The 27,734-nt window shown below is 43.3% G+C and overlaps 1 protein-coding gene, 1 long non-coding RNA gene and 1 pseudogene across 2 annotated transcripts; 1 reads left to right on the top strand and 2 right to left on the bottom strand.

The window, feature by feature from the left end:
• Positions 1 to 1,910: 1,910 nt before the first annotated feature.
• LOC124663784 (BTB/POZ and MATH domain-containing protein 1-like) lies at positions 1,911 to 2,918 on the top strand. Its single transcript, XM_047201449.1, has 2 exons — positions 1,911 to 2,441; positions 2,505 to 2,918. The coding sequence occupies exons 1-2, from the start codon at positions 1,911 to 1,913 to the stop codon at positions 2,916 to 2,918; spliced, it is 945 nt and encodes a 314-aa protein (XP_047057405.1).
• A 15,131-nt stretch (positions 2,919 to 18,049) lies between these two features.
• On the bottom strand, positions 18,050 to 19,764 carry LOC124684432. The gene is made up of 3 exons (XR_006997017.1): positions 19,660 to 19,764; positions 18,473 to 18,637; positions 18,050 to 18,186 (listed from the first exon to the last, which is right to left on the bottom strand). It is a non-coding gene; the product is annotated as an uncharacterized LOC124684432 (long non-coding RNA).
• LOC124685584 lies at positions 19,218 to 19,312 on the bottom strand (annotated as a pseudogene).
• Positions 19,765 to 27,734: the final 7,970 nt, after the last annotated feature.

The following is a 27,734-nucleotide window of genomic DNA, read 5'->3' on the forward strand; positions in this document are numbered from 1 at the left end:
GGTTCTGTGTCTTCACTAGTCATGCACACGACAAAGGTTCAGGGCTAAATGCCATGTACGCACAAAATACACACGTCACAGATTTGAATCTTTGCCGTGCGCTAGCAGAAAACACATGGCAAATAATTTTTCCGTTAGCAACGAGCCGGCCGTGAAGTCAGTTTACTTTGCCGTGTTGACGGCAAAGGTTTTGACGACAAAGGTTCAGACAGCCTTTGCCGTGTCCTTTAATTAACCACACGGAAAAGTGCGTTCCTCATTCGCAAACTCGCGCGATGCCATCCCTAAGTGAGAGAAGTCCAATTTACCCCCCTAAACTCGTCTCAAAGTTCAGATTACAACCCTCAATTTTATTTTGGTTCAATCTTCAACCCTGAATTCTATAATCCGTTCGAAATTGGACCTTCTACCCTTTTTTGACATGTATTGAACCGGGTTTTTCGCCAGTTAGCGCTTTTTCTTCCTATATACTGTGCCAACTCATCAACACATAACATACACGGTACAAGAAAAACCAACTTAATACAATGCAAGGGGTGATTTTTAACCGTTTTTAGAATTCAGGGTTGAAAGTTGAACCAAAGTAAAGTTGAGGGTTGTAAGATGAACTTTGAGACAAGTTTAGGGGGGTAAATTGGACTTCTCTCTCCCTAAGTTGCCAGGTTAAACTCGTGTAGCCCTGGCAAGTTTTTATTTATTTATTTTTCTGCAATCAATCTCTTGCTTACTGAAAACTCTAGTTTTGTCGGACAACCTTGCTTCTTTCTTATAGCAAAGTGCTGAATCCATAAGCTTTCGTCGGAGCTCTTTCCTGACCTTCTATGTGAGTTCTAGCTTGAGCTGGCATAGTTTGTTACACGAGCTAGAAAGCGTTCTATTCTAATCTAAAGAGAAGTTGACCCTCACTGACGCATTCAGGGCTCTGCAGTTGAAAAAGAGATACCCAAGTTTCAGAATTTACAATCTATTCATTTTATATTTTCCTTTTTAGAAGACACACTTAAATAATACAATTCGAGTGTACCAGATTCTTTATCATTTCGAGGAAAAGGTTCGGGAGGAAAGGGAAACAACAGAGGGATCCGAATCTTTCTTTATCGAGATTCTACGAACAAGAATCTTTTTTTTAACCTTGCCTTAGACCTTGTGACCGAATACTCTTCGTTCGGATTGACGACTTGGACCCCCTTTTCGCACACTATTTCAGAAAAAAAGATGGTTTCATAAAATCTGTACGATTTTCCCGATCTAAATCGAGCAGGTTTCGTGTTCCTTAAATCGTCGTGATAACCACGAGGATTTATTTAGCGCTTTACCACAGCGAGATTTTTGCTGCTCTAAGGCATTGGAGGTTGATAGGCGGAGAAAACCAACACCGTTGCTGGTTTTGAGGGCTGGCAGGATGGCGTCATGCGGCGGTGACAAAATCTGAACGTCCGCGTGCGATTTCCGTCCAAGATTTTAGATTTTTGTGGTGAGATGGACTCAAGATCGATCTGGAAAGATTTTTTTTTGGTTAGAAACCAATGTCTGCTAATTAATTGAAGCCCAGGTGATGAGTAAATTTGGTTTGTGCGTGTGTGCCAAAGCAGATATGTCACGGTCTCTTCTTATTTCTACACATGGTTTAAACCTCGAGTATATTGGACGGACTACGGAAACTGAGAAGTCACGGTCTCATATATACACGTCGGTTCCCAATCTGAAGTATCAGAGTCAGCTGGGCCGATGAAACAGCCATATACTCCGTATATAACACGAGCATGCACCTCCTGTTTTGCCGCACATACCCTATATACATCTCCAAATAGTCGTCTCCTTGGTCAAAGGCGGAGGCTCCCATCATGTCAATGGCGGCGCGCTTGTCCGCCCTTCGCAGCGCCGGTCGGCGGCAGGTCTCCGCTTCAACCATGGGCGTCAGGCAGGTGACCGGCTCCCACGTGCTGCGGATCGACGGATTCACGCAACTCAGCAAGACGGTGGCGAATAACACTGAGATGAGATCAGGCACGTTCAACGTCGGCGGCCACGACTGGTGTCTTGCATGCTATCCAAACGGTTGCTCCGATCTGTACAAGGGCTACATCTCCATCTTCCTCCAGCAGGCGAGCCACGAAAAGACCGGCGCCGCCACGGCAAAGGGCCAATTGAGCATACTCGACCGGGACGGGATGCCATCGTGCACCAAACACATAACCGAGCGCACCTTCAAGGGGCCTCCCTTCGGCTGGGGCGAAATAGACTTCGTGAAACACCAGGATCTGGACAAGGACAAGCATCTCCACGACGGTTGCCTCACCGTCCTTTGTGACGTCACCGTCACGGAGCACTACACGCACGACCATGTCGAGGTTGCCGCGTCAGCAGCGCCGCCGTTCGACCTGCGCGGGCAACTCGCAGAAGCCATGTGGAATATCAAGAAAGTAGATGTCCAGATCGAGGTCGGCGGGGAGACGTTTCCCGCGCACCGGTGGGTACTTGAGGCCCAATCGCCCGTCTTCAAGACGGATCTGTTGCTCGCCTCGACCGCCAACGTGACCGCCAAGCTACGCATCGATGACATGGACGCCGAGGTGTTCAAGGCTCTGCTCCGGTTCATGTACACGGACTCGCCTCCGGAGACGAGCCAGCTCCAGGAGGCGGCCATGGCGGAGAAGATTCTTGTCTCCGCGGACAGGTATAAGCTGGACAGGCTGAAACTCGTATGCGAGAAGGCGCTGTGTCAGCACATCGACATGAGCTCTCTCGCTGCCACTCTAGCGTTGGCCGAGCGGCACCGTTGCTCCGTGCTGACCGCGGCGTGCATCAAGTTCCTCTCTTCCCCTGGTAATCTCGAAGCGTTCATAGCGGCGGATGGGATCAAACAGCTAAAGGAACGTTGCCCCTCTGCTCTGTTGGATCTCGCGGTGAAGAACTGAAGATCATGGCGCTACAGAAGCATTATGGGCGGCATCGTGTAAAAGGCTGCTAGATGGATAATTACAGTAGTTTGTCCCCAACTCCCCATAGTATTACTAATAAGCAGGATTCTAGTGCTAGAGATATTATAATACATGTGTGCATTGGTTTGATGAAATGTCGTCGATTAGTTTGTCTCCAACAAATAGAGGACTTGATTCAGTATGTTTTTTTTTTGGAATATGAATGGAAGACTACAGCATTACCTCTAGAAGATGCATATAGATCATAACTTTACTCTTTTGTTTGCAGCATTTGATTCTAGCCCTGCTTCAAAAAGAACTTGCAAAAAAAAAAAAAACAGACAAACAGTAAATTGTTTTCTTAGGGAAATATGTCCGACTTTGTTGAACAATCTTGTGTTTAGGCGTAAAAATGAACTATCCTTCAGTGTATTGTGCTCGAATGTGTTGAATAAGCGATTCTCATGGTGAAATTAACAACATCAAAGGATTGGATCCTTCTCCTGGGTAATTTTACTACACGATTCTAGCACGAGATATATCTTGCTCATCTCGCGCTGCTGCCTGCCAGAACTAAGTAAAAATAAAAGGAAACCCAGCTTTGATTTCTCGTACGCAAAAAAACAAGAGAAACCACGAACAAACGAATCTATTCATCCTAGGTAGGAGAACAAATCCACCAAATGGAAGAATCGAACCACTTAAGAAAATAGAGATGTATGAACCATCGGTTACCTGCTGGATCTCCACGACGAGGTCGGAAAGAGGGAAGGACCTGCTATCCTCGCCTCGCCGAGTCCCTGATCTCTGCATGCCGCAGCCGGACATGGCCACCACCATCTCCATCTCCGGTCGCCAGCCATGGCCGCGTGGCTCCTCTCCTCTCCGAGCAAGAGTCAAAGTCTAAGTCATAGTCATTCGCGCACCCCGCCCGCGGTCCATGGCGACGGGGTTCTACTTACAGAGGCTAGCGGCCTGGTCGGATATGTTGGGGAAATTTTTTGAGCGGGAATGAGATGACATTTGGGATCCCTCTCACTTCTTGAACGGTTGCTTGATGGAATGATGGATGGCTGAGATAGGTATCACGTGGATCGTTGACATGGACTGATCTATGGGAACAAAACAAGGTGTAAATCCGGCCTGAATTACGATGTGACTGCATGCGCTTGATTGCTGGCGCCTCATTTTATGGTGTGAAGTTATGATGTTGACCTATTCTACAGGCGCCATCTCATCCCAGTTATGGAATGGCATATCTTTAATTCCTTTGTTACATCTCTCACTAATTTCACTTACCCCGCTTGGATGCTCCTCTCGTATGATGAATCGATCATCCTCAACCCTGCACATGGGACAACAATGGAGTCGGACACAACAACGTCGATCGGTCGAGGACACTAGCGCCAAGAGATCATGGGCTGACGATCGCGACATCGTTGGCTATGGGATTAGGGTCAAGTCAGCGTCAGCCATGGACATTCTTTGGCCTAGCTAGCGAGCTCTGCTCGAACATGGGAGAAATAAGCAACTTTACTGCTGGTAACACTTCTTTGACATGCACCGAGGAATATGAAGTAGAGAAATTTATAATACCAGCAAATTCTCAAGCAAAGATCTGTTTTAACATACATTTTACAGTAGTACATATTTCTAACTTGAATGTGAACAATTTTATTCATTGCCCCGTTTGGTTCGCAACATAGATATACAGGTAAACCTGGAGCAGCTAGATATACAAGGATCCAAGAAAAAACTTGACTATACATGAGTTGAACAATCTCATCCATCACATGACCATCACCATTAGCTTGTAGCAAACTGGAGTCCCAATCTATCACAGCGCTAATACTACATGTTCCACTCACTAGTTTTTTACCATTTGAAACAAGAGAAAATAAGCCTCAACTCAAAGAAATTGTAGCTGAATGCTCACTACATATCTCAACACAAGTGGTGCACAGCTAGCAAGGATCACAATGCAGCCTCTTCTTGGCTTCTCACGTGTATAGGTTGTCAACTACTTGCAGCCTCAAAGATATGATTTCAGGTTCTTCACAGCGCCAAATGACATGCCTCCAGAGCCTATTTGATTTTGTATATGTGAAACCTGCAAGAAATAATTGCCAAATATTGTAAAATTCTGCTATACAAGATAACAGGAAAACTCTAGAAAAAGGCCGACCTTCGCGAAGGGAAGGCAACTCACTCCGCACGCGACAAGTGGCGCGCTGTGGGCCAGAAAATCTCTGGGAAGTGGCCTCCCTGCTCGCCACGTGTCGCAAGGGGAAGCAAGGTGGGGATGGGGGAGGAGAGAGAAGACTGAGTTGTGTCAGTTTTTCCCTTTTTCTTCTAGATTCGTTTTTTCAAAATGAAATATCTTGAGAACCGTAAGTTCAAATTACGAACCGTTTTCACTTTTGAGATCCTCGCGTCGAGATCTTCGAAACTAGATCCCATGTTGATAGGTTTGGAGATACTTTTTTTTTTACTTCCAATAGTAGTATGATTGTACCTGTGGTGTGTACTCGACTGTACGCGTGTTTCAATCGAAAAGTACTTCGTTTTTAGTGTGTTTGGTGCAGCTTTTTCCTTTACTCGCTAACCGTACTCGCCCGTGTGCAGGATCTGCACTGTACTTACGCGCGACCTGTACCTGCTCGTGTGTGCATCTGTACGTCCGTACATGTACTTGCTCGTGTTCACGATCGTACTCGCTCGTATGCGCGTTTGTACCTGCTCGTCTGCGTGATCTGTACTTGTACTCGCTCGTGTGTTCAATCGTACTCGTGTGTTGTGCGTGGCTGTACTCGCTCGTGTGCACGGCCGTACTCGCTCGTGTGCGTGACTGTACTTGTACTCGCATGTGTGTTCAACTGTACTCGTGTGTTGTGCGTGACTATACCTGCTCGTGTGCACGACTGTACCTGATCGTGTGCGTGACTGTACTTGTACTCGCCTGTGTGTTTAACTGTACTCGTGTGTTGTGCGCCACTGTACTCGCTCGTGTGTGCAGTTGTATTCGTGTTTGTATGCAATTGTACTTGTGTGTTTAGTGAGCTGTACTCGTACTTTCGTGTAATCGAGTTGAATACGACAGTAGTAGGAGGAAAGCTAGCTACTTTATTGCCGTGCATGCATCGGTGCTTAGCTAGCCAAAACATGTGTGCATGCATCGTGAATATGTGGATTGGGCACAGATCGCATGCGGGGAGGAGTACGCGCTTGGGTAGACGCTCGCGGCGGGAGAAGTACAGGCTACGCGCTCGCGCTCGCGGCCGCTCGCGGGAGAAGTACGCGCTCGCGGAAAGGTGTACTCGCGCGTACTCGTACCGTCGCGGGTCGCTCGTGGAAAGGTACAGCTCGCGTCGCTTGGGCCTGACACGTGTCAGACGCGGGTGCGTTGCGCGGGGTGGTGTTTCCCTTTACGAAGGTTGGTCTCTAGGTAGTGGTACCCAAGATAACACAACCACTAGTAGAAAAAGGGGCAGTAGGCCCGGTCCATTTGGGCCTTCAGACCCGGTTCCCAAACCGGGACCAACTGGGCGGGACTAAAGGGGGTACCTTTAGTCCCGGTTCAAAGTTGAACCGAGCCTAAAGGCCTCGACACGTGGTGCGGCCAGGGAGCTCGCGGTGGAAGGCCTTTGGTCCCGGTTCGTGGTACGAACCGGGCCTAGGTTTCTCTGCCGCGGCAGAATTGCTATTTCTGCGCCGCGGCACAGGTTTAGGCTGTACCGGCGTTTCTGCCGCGGCGGAGAAACGAGGCGTTTCTCTGCCGCGGCAGAGTTTCAGCAATGCATATATATCATTCAAGAAACCACAAAAAATCGTCATGAATATATATAGACATCGTCAACAGTACACGACATCGTCAACGAGTACACATAATGCATGCATATTTACAATACAACATCTCCTCGACGGATTTCATCCCCCGTCACGATCCGCCGATAGTGCTCTCCACCGGGATAAGGGCCTCGGTAATAAAGAATCCCGCGATTTCCTCTTGAATTGCTTTTATTTGATCCTCCGTTATGAGAGTGTTCCGCAGGCGTGTCATCTATATTTAAAAAGGGAGATCAATATATGAATGGAACTCAATACAATAGATGGTACTAATTAAGATTAATTGTGAAATTTTGTTATCGTACACGAGTGTGGTGTATACGGGCATCCCCACCCTTGGGACAGGCCATGTCACGCATGAAGGTGCAGACGTAGTATCCACATAAGTTATTCCCTTGTTCCTGCCTCATACACTTTACGAAAAAATAGTTCGATTAAACTAATAATCAAGCATCGTATTGAAAGTAAATATCATATATAAAGTTTCACGGACATAGCTATATATATAGTACTACTTACAGGGTAATCTTCAAATGTAAGCTCCGGTTTCCATTTACCCGGAACAGTATTGATGAACCGTTTACAAGCCCTGCCCGGCAAAAAATAATGAGTAAATGAGTAATTGATTAGTTGATGATATCTTCGAATTAGAACAGATGAAGATGCCAATACGAAATTGATTGAAACTACCTCCGGAGGATGGCAGCCATGTCCGCCCATTCCGCATATTCTTTACGTTTCGAGTCCATGACTTTTACGACTCCAAGGGAAGATCAATGATTAGGAGAATATAGTGGAAACTGCACAAGCATAGCTCAATGATTACGAGAATAAAGTGGAAGGTGCACAAGCATAATGTATGTTATATATAACACTCACTTGAAGTTGTAGGGAAAGAATATATCCTCTTTGTCTGCTTGCTTCTCTAAAAACATTACGATGTTGTCCTCTGTGTCCTTGGCGAAGTCTTGAACCGTAACTTCATGAACTGTGTTTGGGTCTATGAACCCCAGCGGTAGGAGCTTGCCTCTTTTGTATTCCAGCTTCTTCATTCTGCATAATTAAATGTATAGCGTACACAAAGAATATACTGAGGATAATTGTTAGTGCAAATGAATGAGCTACAAACTTAATTACTCAAATAAATCACTTACAGGCAGTAGCAACTGATGACAGCTTTGTCGAGGGCGGCTTGATTGAATAACTGAAACAGTTCATCTAACTCAATGTTTATCTCGTCTTGCCCCCCGAAGTAATGCTCATCTCTAAGATACACCGTGAGGTAGCTTTCACTTCTTCGACAGGCTTTCAGGTACCATTCATGCAACCTTCGCATCTGAGTCCCTAGACGCGCGAGCTCGCCAGGTTTGACGAGATCTTTTCCGTATCTATACGTGTTTACCACTTGAGCCGTTGGATAGTAATCTTCGTACTCAACTGATGCTCCCTGAGCTCTAGCCGCCCGTTCGATCATCGATGCCGTCTCTGGATCATGATATGGCTCCACGATGAAGTGGGGTGCGGCTTGAATGTCCTGCTGTCCAAGCTGGGCGACTTTTTTTGCTTCTTTGCTCGCTCTAGAGGACTGTCCAAGAGAGCGGTCATAATCAGCTCTCGGCTCAGGTCTCTTCATTCTCGTCTCGGCAAAGTGCTTCACCGTATGCGGTCGAATAAACATCTTCTTCGGCGCAAGAAACGCCTTTTGCTCTTCGGTCTGCTCATGTGGTAACAACTGCGGAGTCACGTGCCCTCATTGGAGTTGATGATCTCTTCGGAGCTGTAGGAGGTGCCGCGGACGGTTTCCTCTTTTGCTTAAGTGGAGGCGGCGGAGTCTCTCGACGAGGAGGAGGAGGCGGCGGAGTCTCCCGACGAGGAGGAGGAGGCGGCGGAGTATTTTCACGCGGAGCGGATCGGTCATGGATAGGGGAATCATCATCGCGCACGGGAGAATCATCACGCGGAGGAGACCGCACGAGTGGCGGAGGAGGCGGAGGTGGCATGCTTGTTGGCTTCTCACCCGGAAACACAATGTTCTCCTTCCGCCATTGCACGGTGGTTCTACGGGCTTCTCCCGGTTCTTTGATTTCCCCATCTTCACCCGCAGGGTGCTCAAGCACCAACCCCTCATAATCTCTCATCACTTCATCCACCATCACAACAACAAAGTCATCTTGGACCGAACGGCAATGGTAAGACCTTGTAGGTAAGAGGATGCCGACCGCCGCCTTGAAGGATAGGTTGAAAACTTTAACATGCAGCTCACAAGGACGGCTCTCGGTGAGATCATCCACGGGGGGTAGCGAGGAGGCTCGACCACCTGGTTATCATCATCATCATTATCCACCTGCTGAGAGGAAGCCACGCTCGCTCTTCGGTGTGGTTGAGATTGCGGCGGGGCGATGGCATTGAGCAATGCGGGATCTACAGCCTGCCCCCGAGCCATCCGAGATGTAAGTACTTGGGTTACCATGGTTAATTGGGCTTTCATGGTGCTCATACCCTCCTCTAAGTTAGCCAGGCGGTCTGTTTCCCTTGCCTTCCTCCTCTCATGGCTTTTATCAGGAAATCTCTTCCTTTCCGCAGGAAAGCCATACTTCCATGGAACGGAGCCTTCTGTGCCTCGTGTTCGTCCGCCGTGTTCTTTGTTCACAAGGGCGCGTGTCAGCTCATCGTTCTCTCTTTCGGGCTGGAACAACCCCGCCTCCACATCCCTATGTGCTCTTTCCAGGGCATCAATGGGAACCTTCAGATGAGCTTTCTTATAGATGCACTTCCCCGTTTCCGGATCCAACGTCCCCCCAATCCCGTAGAACCACTCCTTGCACCGTTCGATCCAACCGTGTGTACCTAATCTGATCCCTTTATCTGGTCGGTTCCGCCTCAGCTGCTTGCCACTTAGGACGGTTAGCCCCGTATCCACCTGGACCCGGAATTTGGTGATATAGCTTCAACGCAGCATTTGCCTTATTTATTTCCGACCTTCTCTTAAATTCTTCCGACTCCGTGCTGTACTTCACGAATTCTTCCCGGTGAGTTTTTACCTTCTCATTGTCCGGAGTCTTCTTTATCTTGATAAGGCGGCGCAATCTTTTCTTGTGGCTCTTGAATAGTTCGGCCATCTTCTTCTTGCCAAACTCGCGGAGGGCCTGCTCCATCTTGGCCTTTTCAGCGTCACCCCCTCTTCGGGTACTATGTTGAAATGTGACATGAGCTTGTCCATAATGCTGTTTTTGGCTACATCATCGATATAAAGACCTTGACCTTCCTCCTCTGCAGACAGCACTAGTCCCTTCGGCTTGTGCCATTCTCGAACGGTGATCGGGACGTGGTCCCTAACAAGCACTCCGCATTGAGCTATAAATGCCTTTGCACCTTTCTCTGGAGCAATCGGTTTACCATCCTTTTCGATGTGGGTGATGTCGTGCCTAACACCGTCATCCAACTTTTTGGCCGGGCCTCGCTTCCTCGACTTTGTCGAAGAGAGCAGCGGTTGCTCTTCCGAGGAGTCGGCGCTCCATTCCGGCGGGGTTGGCGCGTCGTCGACGCGCTTGCCAATGCGACGGTTCCGCTTCCTGTCAACTGCACCGTCGCTACGTATGTGGCGGTTGAGCGTCATAGCCGCTGACTGGTCGGCCCCGCGCCTCCTCGCCTCTCATTTCGTTGTGTCCGGCGTGCCCGGTGCGTCCCCTGTGGGACGGGGACGGGCTCGGGACGCCGGACACCGTATCGGGGCGCGCCGGACAAAAAAGGGCTTTGGGGGACGCGGCTGGAACGCTTTTTTTGTCCGGCGCGCCCCAAATTCCTTTGGGGGACGGTTTGGGGGACGCGACTGGAGATGCTCTAAGTGGCAACGGCGTTTCATGATCCTGCATATGCCGCCCACGGAAAAACAGCTAGTTTGCTACTGCGGCGAGCCACTGCAAGTATGTGGCGTACACCTTCCGGAATCCTGCACTACACACCTTTGGAAGTGATTCTTGCTCCTTTCTTTTCTAAAGGGCGATACCCACATCAGTTGATGCACATAGTATTTTTTTTATTTATTTCAGCATTTCAAACTTTTAAGAATTTACAATCATAAATCAGATAAGGTTGAGACATGTATCAACCATCTAAAGATGAAAAGCAACATATGTTCTTACGAGAGATCGTTGCCCCCACGTTGTTCTAGACCTGCGTTTCTTGTACGTAGCAGGATTGTTTTCAACCAATGACACTGCTGCAATTTCTGAGATTTTCTAAAATAATTATATGTTTTTCTATGAGATGGAACATGGGCGATCCAATTGGCCACTTGTCTGGAAACAAGTTCTGTTCACATAGCACTTGACTGAAAACAAAAGTCTGTTCACATCGGGATCGCTGACATCATATGGGGCACGGTCAGCAGGTCAACAACATTTTCTTCCGACAAAACAAAAGAAGGTTCAAACATGATCAGATGTCCAACCATTTTTTTTTTGTAGATTATCGAGTAAGCTGTGACCACTTCTATGTGCAAAATATGAATGAATTGATATGAGAAATAAAAATAAATAATTTATGCTTCGGTTTGTCTCTCAAGAAACTTTCTTCCACGATATGCTATATGTAAATTAGATTTTTTTTTCATTTTACTTATGTTTATTCTGCAATTATCATAGTACAATGGACATCATATTACCGGGTGTATTAAGCAGAACGCGTCTCACTTTAACCCCCTTTTGTACACGAATAAATATCAGACATCCTAGTTGGTATAGCCTTTTAATCTTTGCTTCGACCTATTAGGTATTAACTCGTTATGGGCTCCGAAATTGATGTTGAATTGTACACCTGATAGGCTTCGACATAATTTTCCGTTGGAACAATCTTAGGGTATGTTTGGTTGAGCTGTGGATTCTAAAAAAGCAGCTGTGAACTGTGAACTTTGAAAAAGCTGCTGTGAGCTGAGAACTGTGGATTTTCTGAAAATTGTTTGGTTGTATCAACTGTGAACTGTGGGTTTGGTTGAAAATATCTATAATACCCATGAGACTCTGAGAGACTGTTTATATGCTAATTGATCGAAAAACTTTCGCATGTGCACTAATTATTATGTAATCGCCATTTTGGATGAATATTTTTAAAATTTTCATAATATTCCATACTTTTGAACAGAATATGGCATAAAAGTATAATTTTTTTTGGATGCCTCGGAGATAGACATGATAATATAGAAGTTGATACTTCTTCCATTTTGCCGAGTGTGATGTGCATCTGATTTTGGTCTAGAAATGCTTTGTACGGAGTAGTTTATACTGATGACTAGTTCAGGTATTGGTTTAATACATAGATATAATTAGTTTCTTATTCAATATTCAATTGTATTGACAATCGGAAGCGCAGGCATATCCAAGTTTTGAGGTAACAATATTTAACAATACACTGTATGTAGAGGGAATCGTAGGATGTTGTTTGCATGTGTGAGAGAGGAATAGACCAGGGTGAGGGAAGGGAGCACATAGCTTCTGCATCAGCCCGAGATTGGGATGGAGGTGCGCAGCACCACTGGCTAGGGACGGGGCGGAAGAACAAGAAGAGAAGGGGCGGCCAAACTGGAGAGTCGGTGAGGAAGAACAAGCGGTGAAAGCGCGGCCAAAGGAACGACTCGCCGCTAGCGAGCCGGCCAAGGGGCGGCACAGGACGGCAGGAGCGACGGAACACCTGGCTTTTCTCCCTCTCCCCGACGCGCACAGGGATTGGGCTTCCATCTGATTCGGAAAAGAAACAGCGAAACGGTACAACTTATGGAGTGGCAGTGGGTAATTTTCTTCAAATAAGAGAAGTCACCGCGGCTGAAGCTGGTCTCCTCTGGCTGTGGCTCACTGTGCGATTTACATATAGGAGAATCTGCTGCGTTTAGAGAATCTGGAACCTAAAATTTTTGTTTAGTTGAGATTTCACGGTGGTAACGCAGAGAACCTGGTTCTAAAATCCCAATCAAACACACCCTTAGACTAGGCATATAGTGTACTGATACGTCTCCGACGTATCGATAATTTCTTATGTTCTATGTCATATTATTGATGATACCTACATGTTTTATGCACACTTTATGTCATATTCATGCATTTTCTGGAACTAACATATTAACAAGATGCCGAAGAGCCAGTTGCTGTTTTCTGCTGTTTTTGGTTTCAGAAATCCTAAAATCTGGCCCAGACACCCGCTCGAATCAACACCTGAAAATATATATGAGATAACAACTCTCTATTAGACTTGAAAAACCTCAAAGCACCCAAGAATTTAACACCCAAAAAATGATTCAGCACCTCAAAGCAATTTGTTAAGCAACCATATGATTCAGCACCTCGAAGTATCTTGTTAAGCACCAAGGAGTGTACAGGGACATTAACTTTATCACATAGAGAGCATTGGCGGGAATTTAATTTTATTTCGGTACAGGAACCTTACTACAATGTGTCTAGAATTTTTTTAAATTCATTGGGCTTCCATAGACAAGCAAGTATAGTAAAAAAATCAAATACCCATGAGAGACCAGCATGTATAGGTTGAACAAATTACTTGGCACCAAAGGTTAACTTGTCAAGCACCGTCTCGAAGGAATACATTCGGCACCCAGACTGAATTTGTTAAGTATCCATGGTCTCTTTATTCATCTGGTAATTTTGAGAACAAGGCATTTACTCCAATTGGTAATTCAAGAACAACGCTTGATAAAGGAATCAAAACAAGGAAGGAAACCCATCGATCGGTCCATCCATCGATCGGTCCATCCATCCATTTTATCCTCTATTTCTTTTCCCTGGACATAAAACAAGGAAGGAAACCCAGCACTCAGATCCAACTCGATCGCCCATTCTTTCGGGAAAAAGAAAAACAACCCAAATTGGCATACACGCTACTCCGTCAGCTCCCATATGATTCACTCAATCAGCAAACCTTTTTTTCCCAAGGGAATCGTGTCGTGCGAAAGAAAGGAAACATCTATAACAAGACGAGATCTCAGTTCATCCATTAACGAATGGATAAGTGAACGACACGTATACCTAACTTTGCCTGCTTTTCGCAAATCAAAATTTGCCTTCTCCACGAATCACAAACCAACCGATCTACTAGGAAAATAAAAAGAGCACTAATAAAAACCACTCGATCTAGGACCCATCCAATTTGCTCGCCTAGCGCTTAATAAAAAAGAAAAGGAAACCCATCTGCTTTGATTCCTCGTACCTAAAAAAAACCAAGGAGAGACCAGAACAAACCAATCGATTCATCCTAGCTAGGTGATCAAATCCATCAAATGAAAGAACTGAACCAATTAAGAAAATACGGATACATGAACCATCAGTTACCTGCTGGATCTCCACGACGAGATCGGACACAGGGAGGGACCGCCTCCAGGGAGGGCAGCAGCGGCGGCCAGGATGGCGGCGTACGGCGGCGGGCGGTGGTGGACTAGGGTTCCCCCGGAGTCGCTCGGGAGAGGAACAAGTGGCTCCACATGTGTACAAGCTTATCACCCAAAAGTCAAAGCCAAAAGAACGGTGGCGGAAGGGTTGCTAGGCCAGTTACATTGTTTTGAAGTAGTAGTTTCCTATTCTATTCCCTCGGTCAGCACATATAGTGAATCAGATATGTGACTACGGAATCGTAAAAAATGCCAAAAGTCATAAGTCAGATAATCACAATATCATTATCACGAGAATTCTCACCTCAGGCTCCTTTCGTTCTTGTTGCTTTGTTTGGGCATAGGGTGCGGTTAACGCAGGCCTTCTCTCAGTCTCTAGAGCAGCATTGAAAAATTCCCTGAGAAGAAAAATACAAGGGGATATGGGATCACCTACCTGCTTGCTCAGCGAATGAACATTCCTCAGGCTCACGCCCAAGTTGGCCGGCGACTCGACAAACGCCCACCGCCCGAGCCACGCCAAAGTCATCTCACACCATGGATTCATGATAGAGCTCTCACTCTCCCTCTTCCTCTCCTCTCCTCTCCTCGACAAAGTCAAAGTCTAAGTCATAGTCACACGCGCAATCCACACGCGGTGTATGATGATGAGCTTGTACTTATAGGAGAGCAAGTGGTGAGGGAAGAGAGGGTTGGAGAAGGGAGAGAGGTGGATCTGTGGCAACGCTAGAGATCTGGAACTTGCCAATTGGTCATAGATGATCTCACGTGGATTGTCCTTCCCCTAGCCGTCCGATTAAAAGCAGGAGATGCAATCATAAATCTTAAACATGTGTGGGCACTGCAAGCAAAAGATCATTTCTCCTGCTCTACATGCCCCTAGAAACCAGCCTAGCCTAGAGTCTTGTGCTTGCCGTCAATTGATCGCATTGATTTCCTCAGAAAAGTAAATTAAGCTGGGGATTTCTAGGAGGCTGCTCCCTCTATTCTCTTAATGAATAAACCTAGTAAAATTAAAGTTTGCTAGCTGAAAATAAACCTTCTGCTAGGAAGTACTTACTCACTGTGACATGATTTGCACATAGTGGCACCACATCACTTTACACACATTACTACCTAGATGTTTTAGCATTTTTGTACACTCACTTAGTTCGTTTTGTACTACTCGAATTTGAAATGTCTATTATCATCTTCATTTCAAGAAAATGTATTATGTCTCTTAGCAGCCAGGCACATGACTAGTAGACTGGGCATCGACCAGCAGGAAAAAACCTCATAGCAAGTACTAATCAGTAGGGACATATATAATTTGTTCAATACTAAATCTAAAAATATTATTATACACACTGTTGATCATCATTTCTGTAGTTTTCAAAACAAGGACAATACATGCTTCAAATAGTCACATTGTTGATCATCATTTTTGTAAATTTACAAACAAGGAAAATACATGCTTCAAATGGTCACCTGACCCCATGCATCCGTTTTTCTCAACTTGGCGATCAGCAAACAGAACTAACATCCAAGCTGGGAACACCACAATAGACTAGCTAAGATTGTGCCAACAAAGAGAGTGGAACACAACACAACAGGATGGACTCAGCCATCACCACAATATGCATTACCACTCCCAGCTCCTCCTCTGCAACTTGCCTCTGGCTGCACTGCATGCCATCATGCATGGATGGGATTCGTCACAAGCCGCTATTACCTAGTCACATTGGGGATGAGGATGTCGAGAAGCAAACAAAAAAAGAACAAATAGCAGCATATGTGTGCTCTCCAATTACAATATCTTAGACTTGACAAAGTGAGATGAAGACAACTGATTTACTATTACATGTACTTTATTCTACTCTCTTTCACATCAAATGCATCTACTCCTTGACAGAAGTTTCTTCACATTAAGAGATTGGACAATCCACTGGTCATCACGGCTGAATATTGATCACCTAATGGACGCCAGCAAATGCACTGATTTAGGTATCTAAGCAACAACACATGGACGCCAGCCAGCCAGCCATTATGGCCTCACTGGGTTTCTTTCACCACATCCTATATATCAACAAAGATAATGTCCTCCGACGTCCTACTGCTGGACGTTCTTGCTATGCTCGTTCCCTGGGAGCTCGCTATTGTTCGCGCAGTGGACCATCAATGCGCGAGCATGACGAAACTCGTGGATGTAGCCCTCTTTCATTAGGATTTTCTTCAGCGCCTAGCATCATGTTCCAACACATAGCAAGATGGCGCAGAATCTGAAAGAAGAAAGAGAGAACATAAAGATCAAGACAGTTTTAGTGGAATGATTACTCGAACTATACATTGTCAAAAAGAGAACTATAATCATCGATACATAATCATTTTCAAGTAACTAATTCAGCAAACCAGTGACTAAGAATCATGAGCCACAACCTATAGAACAAGTCATACTCACAAAGATGTTGATACCCTCATCCCCTTATAAATTAAATAGAGTGTGCAGTAATCTAGGTAAACAATTTATAGCTTTGATAGAAGAATACATGAGAAGTAGAAGGCTAGTAACCTTGGGACCCCAATCACAATCTCTGCACATCACGTATATCAATCTTTATGTGACTCAATGCCACACCGGTTAACTTGTACCTTATTGCAGCTATAATATGCAGTTTAGTTTAAACATACTAGTCGCAAGTCCACTTTCCGCATAACAACTCAGTTGCAGTTTTCCCCTACCTCAAACCTTATAACAAGTACACTCCTGGAAGCCACACTATCATACTACATCACCGAACATATACTCTAGCAACCAGATATTCTGCTAGGTGACGTACCTGGCGAGGATTTGGACCTACAGTGTGACCGCTTCGCACACGGCAGGCAAATTGAGCCTGGCGAGGATTTGTCTAGTGGAAAAGGTAAGCTCTGTGCACAAAACGAGATCATCAAAGAGAGAATTATCGTTTTTAAATCAACATATGCATACCGCTAGACCAATTATGGGCTTAGAATCAAAGTGGTAGAGAAAAGTTCCAGATAAAATCTTGGAACTGCGAGTACTGGTATACACTGGACAATTTGCTAAATCATGAATAGAAGCTATCAAATGGTTGAATTGGATCTCCTTGTATGTTGTAGACCAAACAAAACAAGCACACACAACAAAGATATTACCAAATTGTCTTTTTGTCCTAATTTGCATATACCATTTCCAATAAGAACCAGAAACTTAATGGCAACCTCAATGGCCATGGTATCACAAAGCATGGATAGGAGAAAGGTTAGGAACCAGAACTGACCTAGGATACGGAGAAGAATGCTACGGCTATCGTTGTTGTGGCCCAGTGAATTCGTTGCCATCAGACAACATCAAGGACGGAGATGAAGGGGGAATGGCCAGTTAGGACTACAACAGCAACACTGAGACTTGTTAACTTCTAGCAAAAGAAATGATAAGATGTTGAACAATAAAAACATATATGTCTAGTCCTACAAATAATGTGAGTTCGAATAACCACAAGTGTAGTAAAGAACGTGAAACATATTTATCATGAATAGCATGTAAGGAAGAAAGTGACCAAAGGAAAGTATGCATTGCAACACATCTGCAAGAGGGTAATAGGCCAGAGAAAATTACTACCAGTAGGAAATTCTAAGCCTCACAACCAACATAGTGATATCCCACATAAGCAATTAACGCATTAGGATCAGGACACTAGCAAGAAATTAAATCATACTCCTCCTAATCCAAAATATTACAGAGACGAAACTAAAGCAGTACTAGCATGTGTTAGCCAAAGACTAGAAACTATACCATCATTACAATTAGAAAATCATTGGCTCGATTGCAGGGGTATCACATGGCATGTACATCAAATAGAAAACGAAACCGAGAATATACCTAAACAACGGAGGCGCTATAGAAGGCCATCGCTGCCATGGTTACGCCATGGTGAAATCGATGCCGCCGCATGGCTGTGAGGACCAGATGTCAAGGAGGAAGTAGTCGATGCCGAGGGCTGACTGGCCCCAAACCGGCGCGAGAGCCTGCACATACAGTTGTTCACAAAAAATAACTCAATCACTGCATGATCCTTATATCATGCATTTACACTTTCAAGATTAAATAGCAGTATCTACGGAAAGACAAAACAGTGCAATGCCACTTTAAGATGATCAAACTTGATACAGAGATAACAAATAAATGGCTGTCGTTTGTTTCTTCTAAAAAGGTCTTGAATATAGAACATGTAACTATCACAAACTGTAGCTGAGCATCTTCAACAACCATACCGAACCAGCAAGGTTGCAGAGAGTGAGGTACTGAGGTTACCTCGTCGCCGTACTTAATGGTGATGCCTGTGAGCCTGCCCATCCCAATGCTCAAGGAAATCATTGTACAGATGGGTGCTAGAACCCGCACCATGGTAGCCGGGTTGTGCATACAGGCATTGTCAGTAACCACCGCCGGTGGTGGGCCCCAGTGCTCATCATTGACCTGAAAAAGTGCACATACGCACAGAGACAAGCAAATTAAGTTGCTGCTGCAACTCAAGAATGATGTGGCTCCACATGACAGTGGCTGCGCACACCTAACTTGATAGTGAACCCCACCCTCTATGGTGGCGCGATCATCTAAATCTATGAAAAAGGTGTCCCTTTTCAGAACCTAACCAACAATACAACTAAAGCAAGAAACATATAAGAAAAAATAGCACATGTGAAGACTACAAAACATTCTCTTAAAAAATGCCATAATTGTCCATAGGGATAGAGTGGTTAAAATCAGACTTCTCATCTGTTTTCATCCTCACAAAAAAACATCTAACAACAATTTAAACTACTTAGGTAATGCAAGCAATCTAGCAAATCTAATCATATGTAACACAAGCACGCATAGCTCATATCTGAAATAGTAGAAGACAAATACAAAAGCGTACATAAATAAATATTTTCAAAGGCAAAGTCATCGATTGTGAATATGGTGTAATAGAATGCATTACATCAGAGTAGTCATATGTTCATCGTCAACTACTTACCCAACATAAGAAGCACAAAGTACATCATACATTTATGGCTTCTCTCATACAAATGACTAAATTATCCACATGGTTACATAGAATGGACTATATCAGAGTACCAGACTCATCATATGTGTTCATCATCATAGAGAACCATACAATGTCCACAATTTGAGTGACACAGGCGGTCAAGCAAATCTACTCCGTCAAATAAAGCGACTGTGTTCTCTAACACAAATGCCTCGAGGTTGTCCCAAGGTTTAATGGATTGTGTATCAGACATCCAATCAATGTTTCATCATCAAAAGGAATCACAAACACAAATCAGCAGCAAAAACACAATAATTTGGCAAACACAAAACCTCACGAGTCCTAAAGCACACTACATCCACATCAATGTTCTCAACGGATAAACCAAGATAAAAAAAAAGAAAACCCACAACATCAGCAAAAGAGAAACAGACAGGCAGGTCCAGGAGGATGTGTCGAGTGTACTCACCAGCGTGTGGCAGCAGCAAGGGTCAATTAGCAGCTGCCCATCCCTTGCATCGTCATATGCTGTCGGCGGAGAACTGCAGCATGTTCGCCTCCTTGTCGTGGCAGCAGAGCATGCGGAGGGCCTGCCTTTTCAATAATATGTGAGGGATTGGACAAAGCTAATGGTGTGTACGATTTTTCATATGTCAAATTTTAAAGCTAATAACAATACTAGAATCAAACTTAAGATTGCTTGACTAGCTAGTTTCTGAAAAAATGAGGTATTATTCTTCTCACTTGCATTGCATTTTCAAGATACAGAACCAGCACTAATTAAAATAAGCTTAGGCAGGACCACTATTTAGGACCAGATTTTTTAATACTCCCTCCGGTTCACAATAATAGCCCAAAAGTTGATGTATCTAGACATGTTTTAGTGTGTAATAAATATGCCACGAACATGAACAAGCAATACCACATGTGGATGTTCTATTCCACTATGTTTTCATAGATAATCGTAAGCTGCACTCACCAGCCAGTGCCAACCTCCAAGACAAACAACCACTCGTCACAACCCTTGTATTGAGGCAGAGACAACATCCAAAATGAGCACACATCGGTCCTCATCATCATGATGCAGCTTCACTGGCACGATCCCTTCCTGGTGACACCAAAATTTAATTAATACAGTAATACACAACCAACTCAACTCAAGGAATATGGCATGTTAACTCTAGGTCAGCAAAACAACAAATGGGACCATGAGCCCAGTGCCAGATAAATATCCCTAAAATTAGCACACTATTCCAGATTTATACTGGTGGAGCGCAAAAAGCCACAAACAAAGCATCTGATTATATCTGGAGGATTTGACAACAGTTGATGTACAAAAATCTAAGCTATGCCTACTTAGGACACACCAGAATTTTATTAATTTATGGGATATGAAACTACACAACATGATAAAAGATTTAGGAGGCACAACTTGCAAGCATATGGATAATTATCAAACTAATTTGAACAAATTCCATAATAATGAAGAAACAGTATGGATTGCATAATATGAGGCAATGAATGCAAGAACAAACAAAGCAGCCACATTTCATGATATGCAAAAAATAATCATTCGTTCATAGTATATGGAATACATTAGTAGCAGATAAAGGTCTGCCTCGCGCTTCTCCTTTCATAAGCCATTTAGAAAAAAATCATTATAGTTTCTGCCTCGCGCTTCTCCTTTCATAAGCCATTTAGAAAAAATCATTATAGTTTCCGTGATTGAAGAATTTCAGCAAGCCACAAAACAAAAACCCACTTTGTTATCTTTGAACCACATAGAGAAGTCGCATGCTCCACAGAAGAATCTGAGGCAAGCAAATCAGGAAGCATCCACAAACAATTATCCCCGAGTAAACAACTAGTGACTTTGCTTATGTTGCTACCTTTCTATTATGGAAATCATGCTCACAAGCTAAATTTATAAAATGACACAAGTAGAGCGCCTCTCCGGTTCAAAGTCAAGCATGAAACACACAACAATATATACAACTGATAGAAGGTCTTCCTTGCAACACGACAGCGTCTTCCAAACACTATAAAATTCAGTGGTAATCAACTGTAAAAGAAGATGGAATGATCAACAAACTGGCACACCATGTTTTATGATTGGCATGTTATGTTTTATGATTTTACTATTGTATGTCAGGCTTGTGCCTCTTGCTTATGATTTACTTCTCAGACTTAGAAGTACGTAAGTTATCTAGTTACTTGACTTGTATTATTTCCAATCAAGTACATAAGACTAAGAGTGTCAAATTCTCAAGGAAAGTAAGGGTGCGCTTGATGTGAAAACTCGGAGGTTTGTGATACAACAGACAGTTACATTCCAGATAAATTATGAAGGCAACAACTCACAAACACAAAGGGCATATCCACCAGCAGCACTAGTGTGTTGTGAAAAGTAATACATATATCCAAACTTGCACATAATACTCCTAGCAAGATAATTACCTAACCTATTCCTCGCATTCAGCAAGAACATTCATAATACACACAACAAATGAGCATATGCGCAACCATACCGAACCTACATAGCATACTACTCGAGATTTATACTCAGAGAAGGCAAGAAGCCCCAAACCAAAGCATATCTGGAGGATTTATGAACAGTTCCTGTACATTAATCTGAGCTATACTCAGTTAGGACACAGCAATCTTACTAGTATATGGGATATAAAACTGAACAGTATGATAAAAGATTTAGGAGGCACAGCTTGCAAGCATATGGATAATTCTCAAACCAATCCGAACAAAGTTCATAATAATGAAGAAATAATATGGACTCAATAATATGAGGCAGTGAAGGCAAGAACAAACAAAGCAGCCATATTTCATGATTTGCGAGAAATAATCATTCTTATTTCATAGTATATGGAATACATATGCCTTGCTCTTATACTTCATAAGCCATCTAGAAAAAAATGATCAGTATAGTATCCCTGATTGAAGAGTTTCAGCAAGCCACAATACAAAACCCCACTTTGTTATCTCTGGACCGCGCTAACAAGTGGAAGGCTCCAGGGGCACGTCCAAGGCAAGCAAATCAGAAAGCATCAATAAGCAGTTATCGTCGACTAGTGAATTTGCTTATGTTGCTGCTTTTCATTAAGCAACCCATACTCACAAGCTACAATTTATAAAATGACACAAGTATCGCGTCTCTTCGTTTCAAAGTCAAGCATTACAACAGTATATACAATGTTAGAACATCTTCCTTGCAATACGAAAGCGACTTCCAAACACTATGCAATTCAGTGGGAATCTACTGTTAAAGAAGATGGAATGACTACGAAACTGGCAGGCCATGTTCTATGATTTTACTATTGAATGGCAAGCTTTTGCGTCTTTCTTAAGATATGGAAGGACGTAAGTTATCTACTTACTTGACCAATATAATTTCCAATCAAGTACAGAAAAGCATCAAACTCTTGGGGAAAGCAAGGATACGCTTGACGTGAAAACTCAGTGCTTTGCGACAAGTAGACAGTACATTGCAGATAAATTATGAAGGGAAACAACTCACAAACAAAAAGAACATATACACCAGCAGCACTAGTGCTCTACGAAAACTCTGTACAAGAGCATCTCTTGTGTTGTGCAAAGTATTCCATCTATCCAAACTTGCACATACAATTCCTAGCAAGATAATTCCCTAACCTATTCAGCGCATTCAACAAGAACATACATAACACGCACAACAGAGGAGCATCTGCAGCAGCCGTACCAAACCTACATGGTGAGAGTGAGGTTACCTCGCCACCATACCCAATGGTGATACCAGTGAGCCATTGCATCCTCATCCTCGAGGAAGTCGTTGGACATATCGTGCAAGAACCCGACATTGTGGTACCCGGGTTGCGCTGAGAGGCATTTTATGTGACAACAGCAGTGGTGGGATCCAGGGATCATCACTGACCTGAAAACACAGACACACAAATAAATGAGTTGCTATTGCAACACAAGAATGCCACGAATCTCCATGAGCACAGCTGTGCACACCGAATTAGCTACTAAATCCCACCCTCCATGTAGAGTATAGACTAATGTCAAGAAAACATACCCCAAGGTTTTTTAGAGTTTGGTCCACCCTGTTAATCATCCGAATGCCAGATAAAGCAGTTACAACTTGAATAATTTGGTCGAGTGCATGGGTTCTCAAATACACTAAGCTGAAAGTGAAAGAGTAAGTACAGATAGTCAAATTAATCTAAAGAAGAGTAGTACGCAGATAGGGAAAACATTCTTCAATTTCTCAGTAGACAACTACATTCTAAGAACAAGACAACTTGTGACATAATTAACCTAACATAAGGGCTACTTGCATGAGATTTGTTTAGCATCATTTCAATCTAATGTTTCAAAAGCAAGATGTAGAGATCACTTAGATCCCACATGTCGCACAACAAAAGGAGGAAAAAAAAGACATGGCTTGAGATTTGTATATGTTTTGTAACCGAAGATAATATTAAGGTGTACTTGGCCGATAAACCACATGTTTCTTAACCTTAAAAAAAGGCCATTTTTAATAATGCATCAAACATACGTTTCAGCAATACAACTTTTAAATACAAAAACAAGATAACATGTCTACAATGCTGATACACTAAGAAAGAATCATGTATCTGAAAAAAGATAAGATATGCATAAGCAATACAATTTTAAAAAATACAGGTTAGACACCATAGAATTGACACTATGGTCCAGATTAAACTAGTCCTGACACTACTAATCACTTCTATCACTAAAACTATATACTAATCCATATTCTACAAATTAAGCTGGTTCATTAAGTATTATATTTTTGTCTATAGAGTGCGTCAATTTAACATTTTACTGCTTATACTTCAAGCTAGGAATCGTTTGAAATTCAGACCATATCCAAACAAAAGCATGCAAATATACATCCACCAACCAGACCAAACCAAATCTAAAAGTAATAAGCTAATACACAGTCCCAAAACGAACTGTATGTGTTTTCCACCCAAGCCAATTCATTCCATCTCGCACTTCTGGTTTGAATCCACAGTTCCAAACAGTATAAAACCCATGTGCGGTGTAGGAACTGACTAGCGCTGCAGATTGTTTCCATCACTGATTGTTTGAGATACTGATAGCTGATTTACCAACTGCAGGTACAAGATTATTGGCTGCTACAAGGTTTGCATCTGACAACACTACTAGTAGATGCCATAAGTTCTGTATGCCGTCGACCATGCCTTGCCATAACTTTTCATCCTCCACCACTACAAGCAGGTTAAGTATAGGCAAGCTAGCTTAAAGCCGGATCAATGTTGACTAGCAGAAGAGGGCAAAAGAAGGGACCTTTTGGTGGGCGTCGTCGATGGTCGTGGATGAGCTCTTCTTGGACATGCATGCACATGTCGTCCCTCTTCTCCCGTTGTGTGTCGTTGGCGGCGGCATCCACACCCCGCTGTAGCCGCTCCACACTCCGGACGGTGGTGGCGGTCCAAACCCTGTTTTCAATTCAGCAAATTAACCATGAAACATTAAGATTATGTGCACACATACTAGTTGGAATTTATGAAAACCACCCGTCTCAAAGGGTAGTTGAACATTATGAATTTGAGGATTCAACTAGCAACAGTTTTCAATTACTTCTAGCAAGTCTAGTATTTGGTCAGCCTTCGTTCAAATTGAAAAATTGCCGGCAACCGCATGTTAAGTATGAACAGCTAAATTTGGGAAACTTTCACGATAGAGAATGCAAGATATCTTATTGATCTAAAAGTGTCATAACAAGACAGCATGCTTGTACTCGTTACGGGAGTTAGTTCCTCTTAACTGAATATGTGTTCTACAACTGATCTTCATAGGAAAAACTGATGAATTTGTCGGCTTCTCGGCATTTGACCAACCAAGTCTAGAAACCTTCATCACGAACCAGAAATTGGCCACTATAGTGCCAATATAAAAATTTATAGGGATTTTCCTGTCTTTAAGCATTTCAATATACGACGGTGCAGTCGGACAGAAACATGGATGAACCGAAAACCCTGATAAGATGGCAACTTGTACATATACAAATATTCCTATTTATTCGTCAGTAAACTGACTCAACAAGTCTGTGCACAGGATATCTGGCTATAGCTCCACCATGATCGCGCTCACTGAAGCAAACAGAGCCTCCAAACTGAAATCAGAATCCAAGAGCCCAGAATCCTACCGTGAAAACTTATATTTCTAAGCCAAATCCAGACATCCGCTAGACATCTTGCTCACAAGCTACAATTTACAAAATGACACAAGTAGCGCGTCTCTTCGTTTCAAAGTCGAGCATTACAACAGTATATACAATGTTAGAACATCTTTCTTGCAATACGAAAGCGACTTCCAAACACTATAAGATTCAGTGGGAATCTACTGCAAAAGAAGATGGAATGACTACTACGAAACTGGCAGGCCATGTTCTATGATTTACTATTGAATGGCAAGCTTTTGCGTCTTTCTTAAGATTTACGGCTCATACTTGGAAGGACGTAAGTTATCTACTTACTTGACCAGTATAATTGCCAATCAAGTACAGAAAAGCATCAAACTCTTGGGGAAAGCAAGGATACGCTTGATGTGAAAACTCAGTGCTTTGCGACAAGTAGACAGTGCATTGCATATAAATTATGAAGGGAAACAACTCACAAACACAAAGGCCATATACACCAGCAGGACTAGTGCTCTAGGAAAATTATGCACAAGAGCATCTCTTGTGTTGTGCAAAGTATTCGATCTATCCAAACTTGCACATAAAATTCCTAGCAAGATAATTCCCCAACCTATTCCGCGCATTCAGCAAGAACATACATAACACACACAACATATGAGCATCTGCAGCAGTCGTACCAAACCTACATGATGAGAGTGAGGTTACCTCGCAACCATACCTAATGGTGATACCGGTGAGCCTTTGCATCCTCATCCTCGAGGAACTCGTTGGACATATCGTGCAAGAACCAGACATTGTGGTACACGGGTTGCGCTGAGAGGCACTTTCTGCAACAACAGCAGTGGTGGGATCCAGGGCTCAGCATTGACCTGAAAACTCAGACACACAAATAGATGAGTTGCTGCTGCAACACAAGAATGCCACGGATATCCATGACCAGAGCTGCGCACACCTAATTAGCTACTAAACCCCACCCTCCATGTAGAGTATAGACTAATGTCAAGAAAACAAAACCCAATGTTTTTTCGAGTTTGGTCCACCCTGTTAATCATCCTAATGCAAGCAAAGCAGTTACAGCTTAAATAATTTGGTCAAGTGCATGGGTTCTCAAATACACTAAGCTGAAAGTGAAAGAGTAAGTACATCTAGTAAAATTCATCTAAAGAAGAATAGTACGCAGATAGGGATATCATTCTTCAATTTCTCAGTAGACAACTACATTCTAAGAACAAGACAACTTGTGACATAATTAATCTAACATAAGGGCTACTTGAGATTTGTTTAGCACCATTTCAATCTAATGTTTCAAAACCAAGATGTAGAGATCACTTAGATCCCACATGTCGCACAACAAAAGGAGGTCAAAAAAAGAGATGGCTTGAGATTCATATAGTTTTTGTAACCGAAGATAATATTAAGGTATACTTGGCCGATAACCCACATGTTTCTTAAATTACCTGGTTAAAAAAATTCCATCTTTAATAAGGCATCAAACATATGTTTCAACAATACAACTATTAAATACAAAAACAAGATAACATGTACAATGCCGATGCGTTAAGAAAGAATCATGTATCTGAAAAAGATAAGATATGCATAAGCAATACAATTTAAAAAAGAATACAGGTTACACACCATAGAAGACACTATGGTCCAGATTAAACTAGTCCTGACACTACTAATCACTTCTATCTAAAAATATAAACTAATCCATCTTCTACAAATGAAGGTGGTTCAGTTAAGTATTATATTTTAGTCTATAGGGTGCATCAATTTAACATTTTACTACTAATACTTCAAGATAGGAATCATTTGAAATCCAGACCATATCCAAACAAAACCATGCAACTATACATCCAACAACCAGAGCAAACAAAATCTAAAATTAATAAGCTAATGCACAGTCCCTAACCGAATTGTACGTGTTTTCCACCCAAACCAATTCATTCCATCTTGCACTTCTGGTTTGAACCCACTGTTCCAAACAGTGTAAAACCCATGTGCGGTGTAGGAACTGAGTAGCGCTGCAGATTGTTTCCATCACTGATTGTTTGAGATACAGATAGCTGATTTACCAACTGCAGGTACAAGATTGTTGGCTCCTACAAGATTTGCATCTTACAACACTACTAGTAGATGACATAAGTTATGTATGCCGTCGACCATGCCTTGCCACAACTTTTCATCCTCCACCACTACAAGCAAGTTAAGTATAGGCAAGCTAGCTTAAAGCCGGATGAATGTTGGCTACATCATAGCAGAAGAGGGCAAAAAGAAGGGACCTTTTGGTGGGCGGCGTCGATGGTCGTGGATGAGCCTCTTCTTGGAAGGGATGTCCAGGTCGTCCCTTTTCTCCCGTT

The sequence above is a fragment of the Lolium rigidum genome, chromosome 1 (genome assembly GCF_022539505.1).
Source record: "Lolium rigidum isolate FL_2022 chromosome 1, APGP_CSIRO_Lrig_0.1, whole genome shotgun sequence".
Taxonomy (NCBI): domain Eukaryota; kingdom Viridiplantae; phylum Streptophyta; class Magnoliopsida; order Poales; family Poaceae; genus Lolium; species Lolium rigidum.

Bases quoted from the DNA above. Each gene is read 5' to 3' on its own strand.
- LOC124663784 (XM_047201449.1), top strand. From the start codon at position 1,911: ATGGGCGTCAGGCAGGTGACCGGCTCCCACGTGCTGCGGATCGACGGA. The intron at 2,442-2,504 runs GTCGGCGGGGAG...CCCGTCTTCAAG, and splicing joins AAGTAGATGTCCAGATCGAG to ACGGATCTGTTGCTCGCCTC.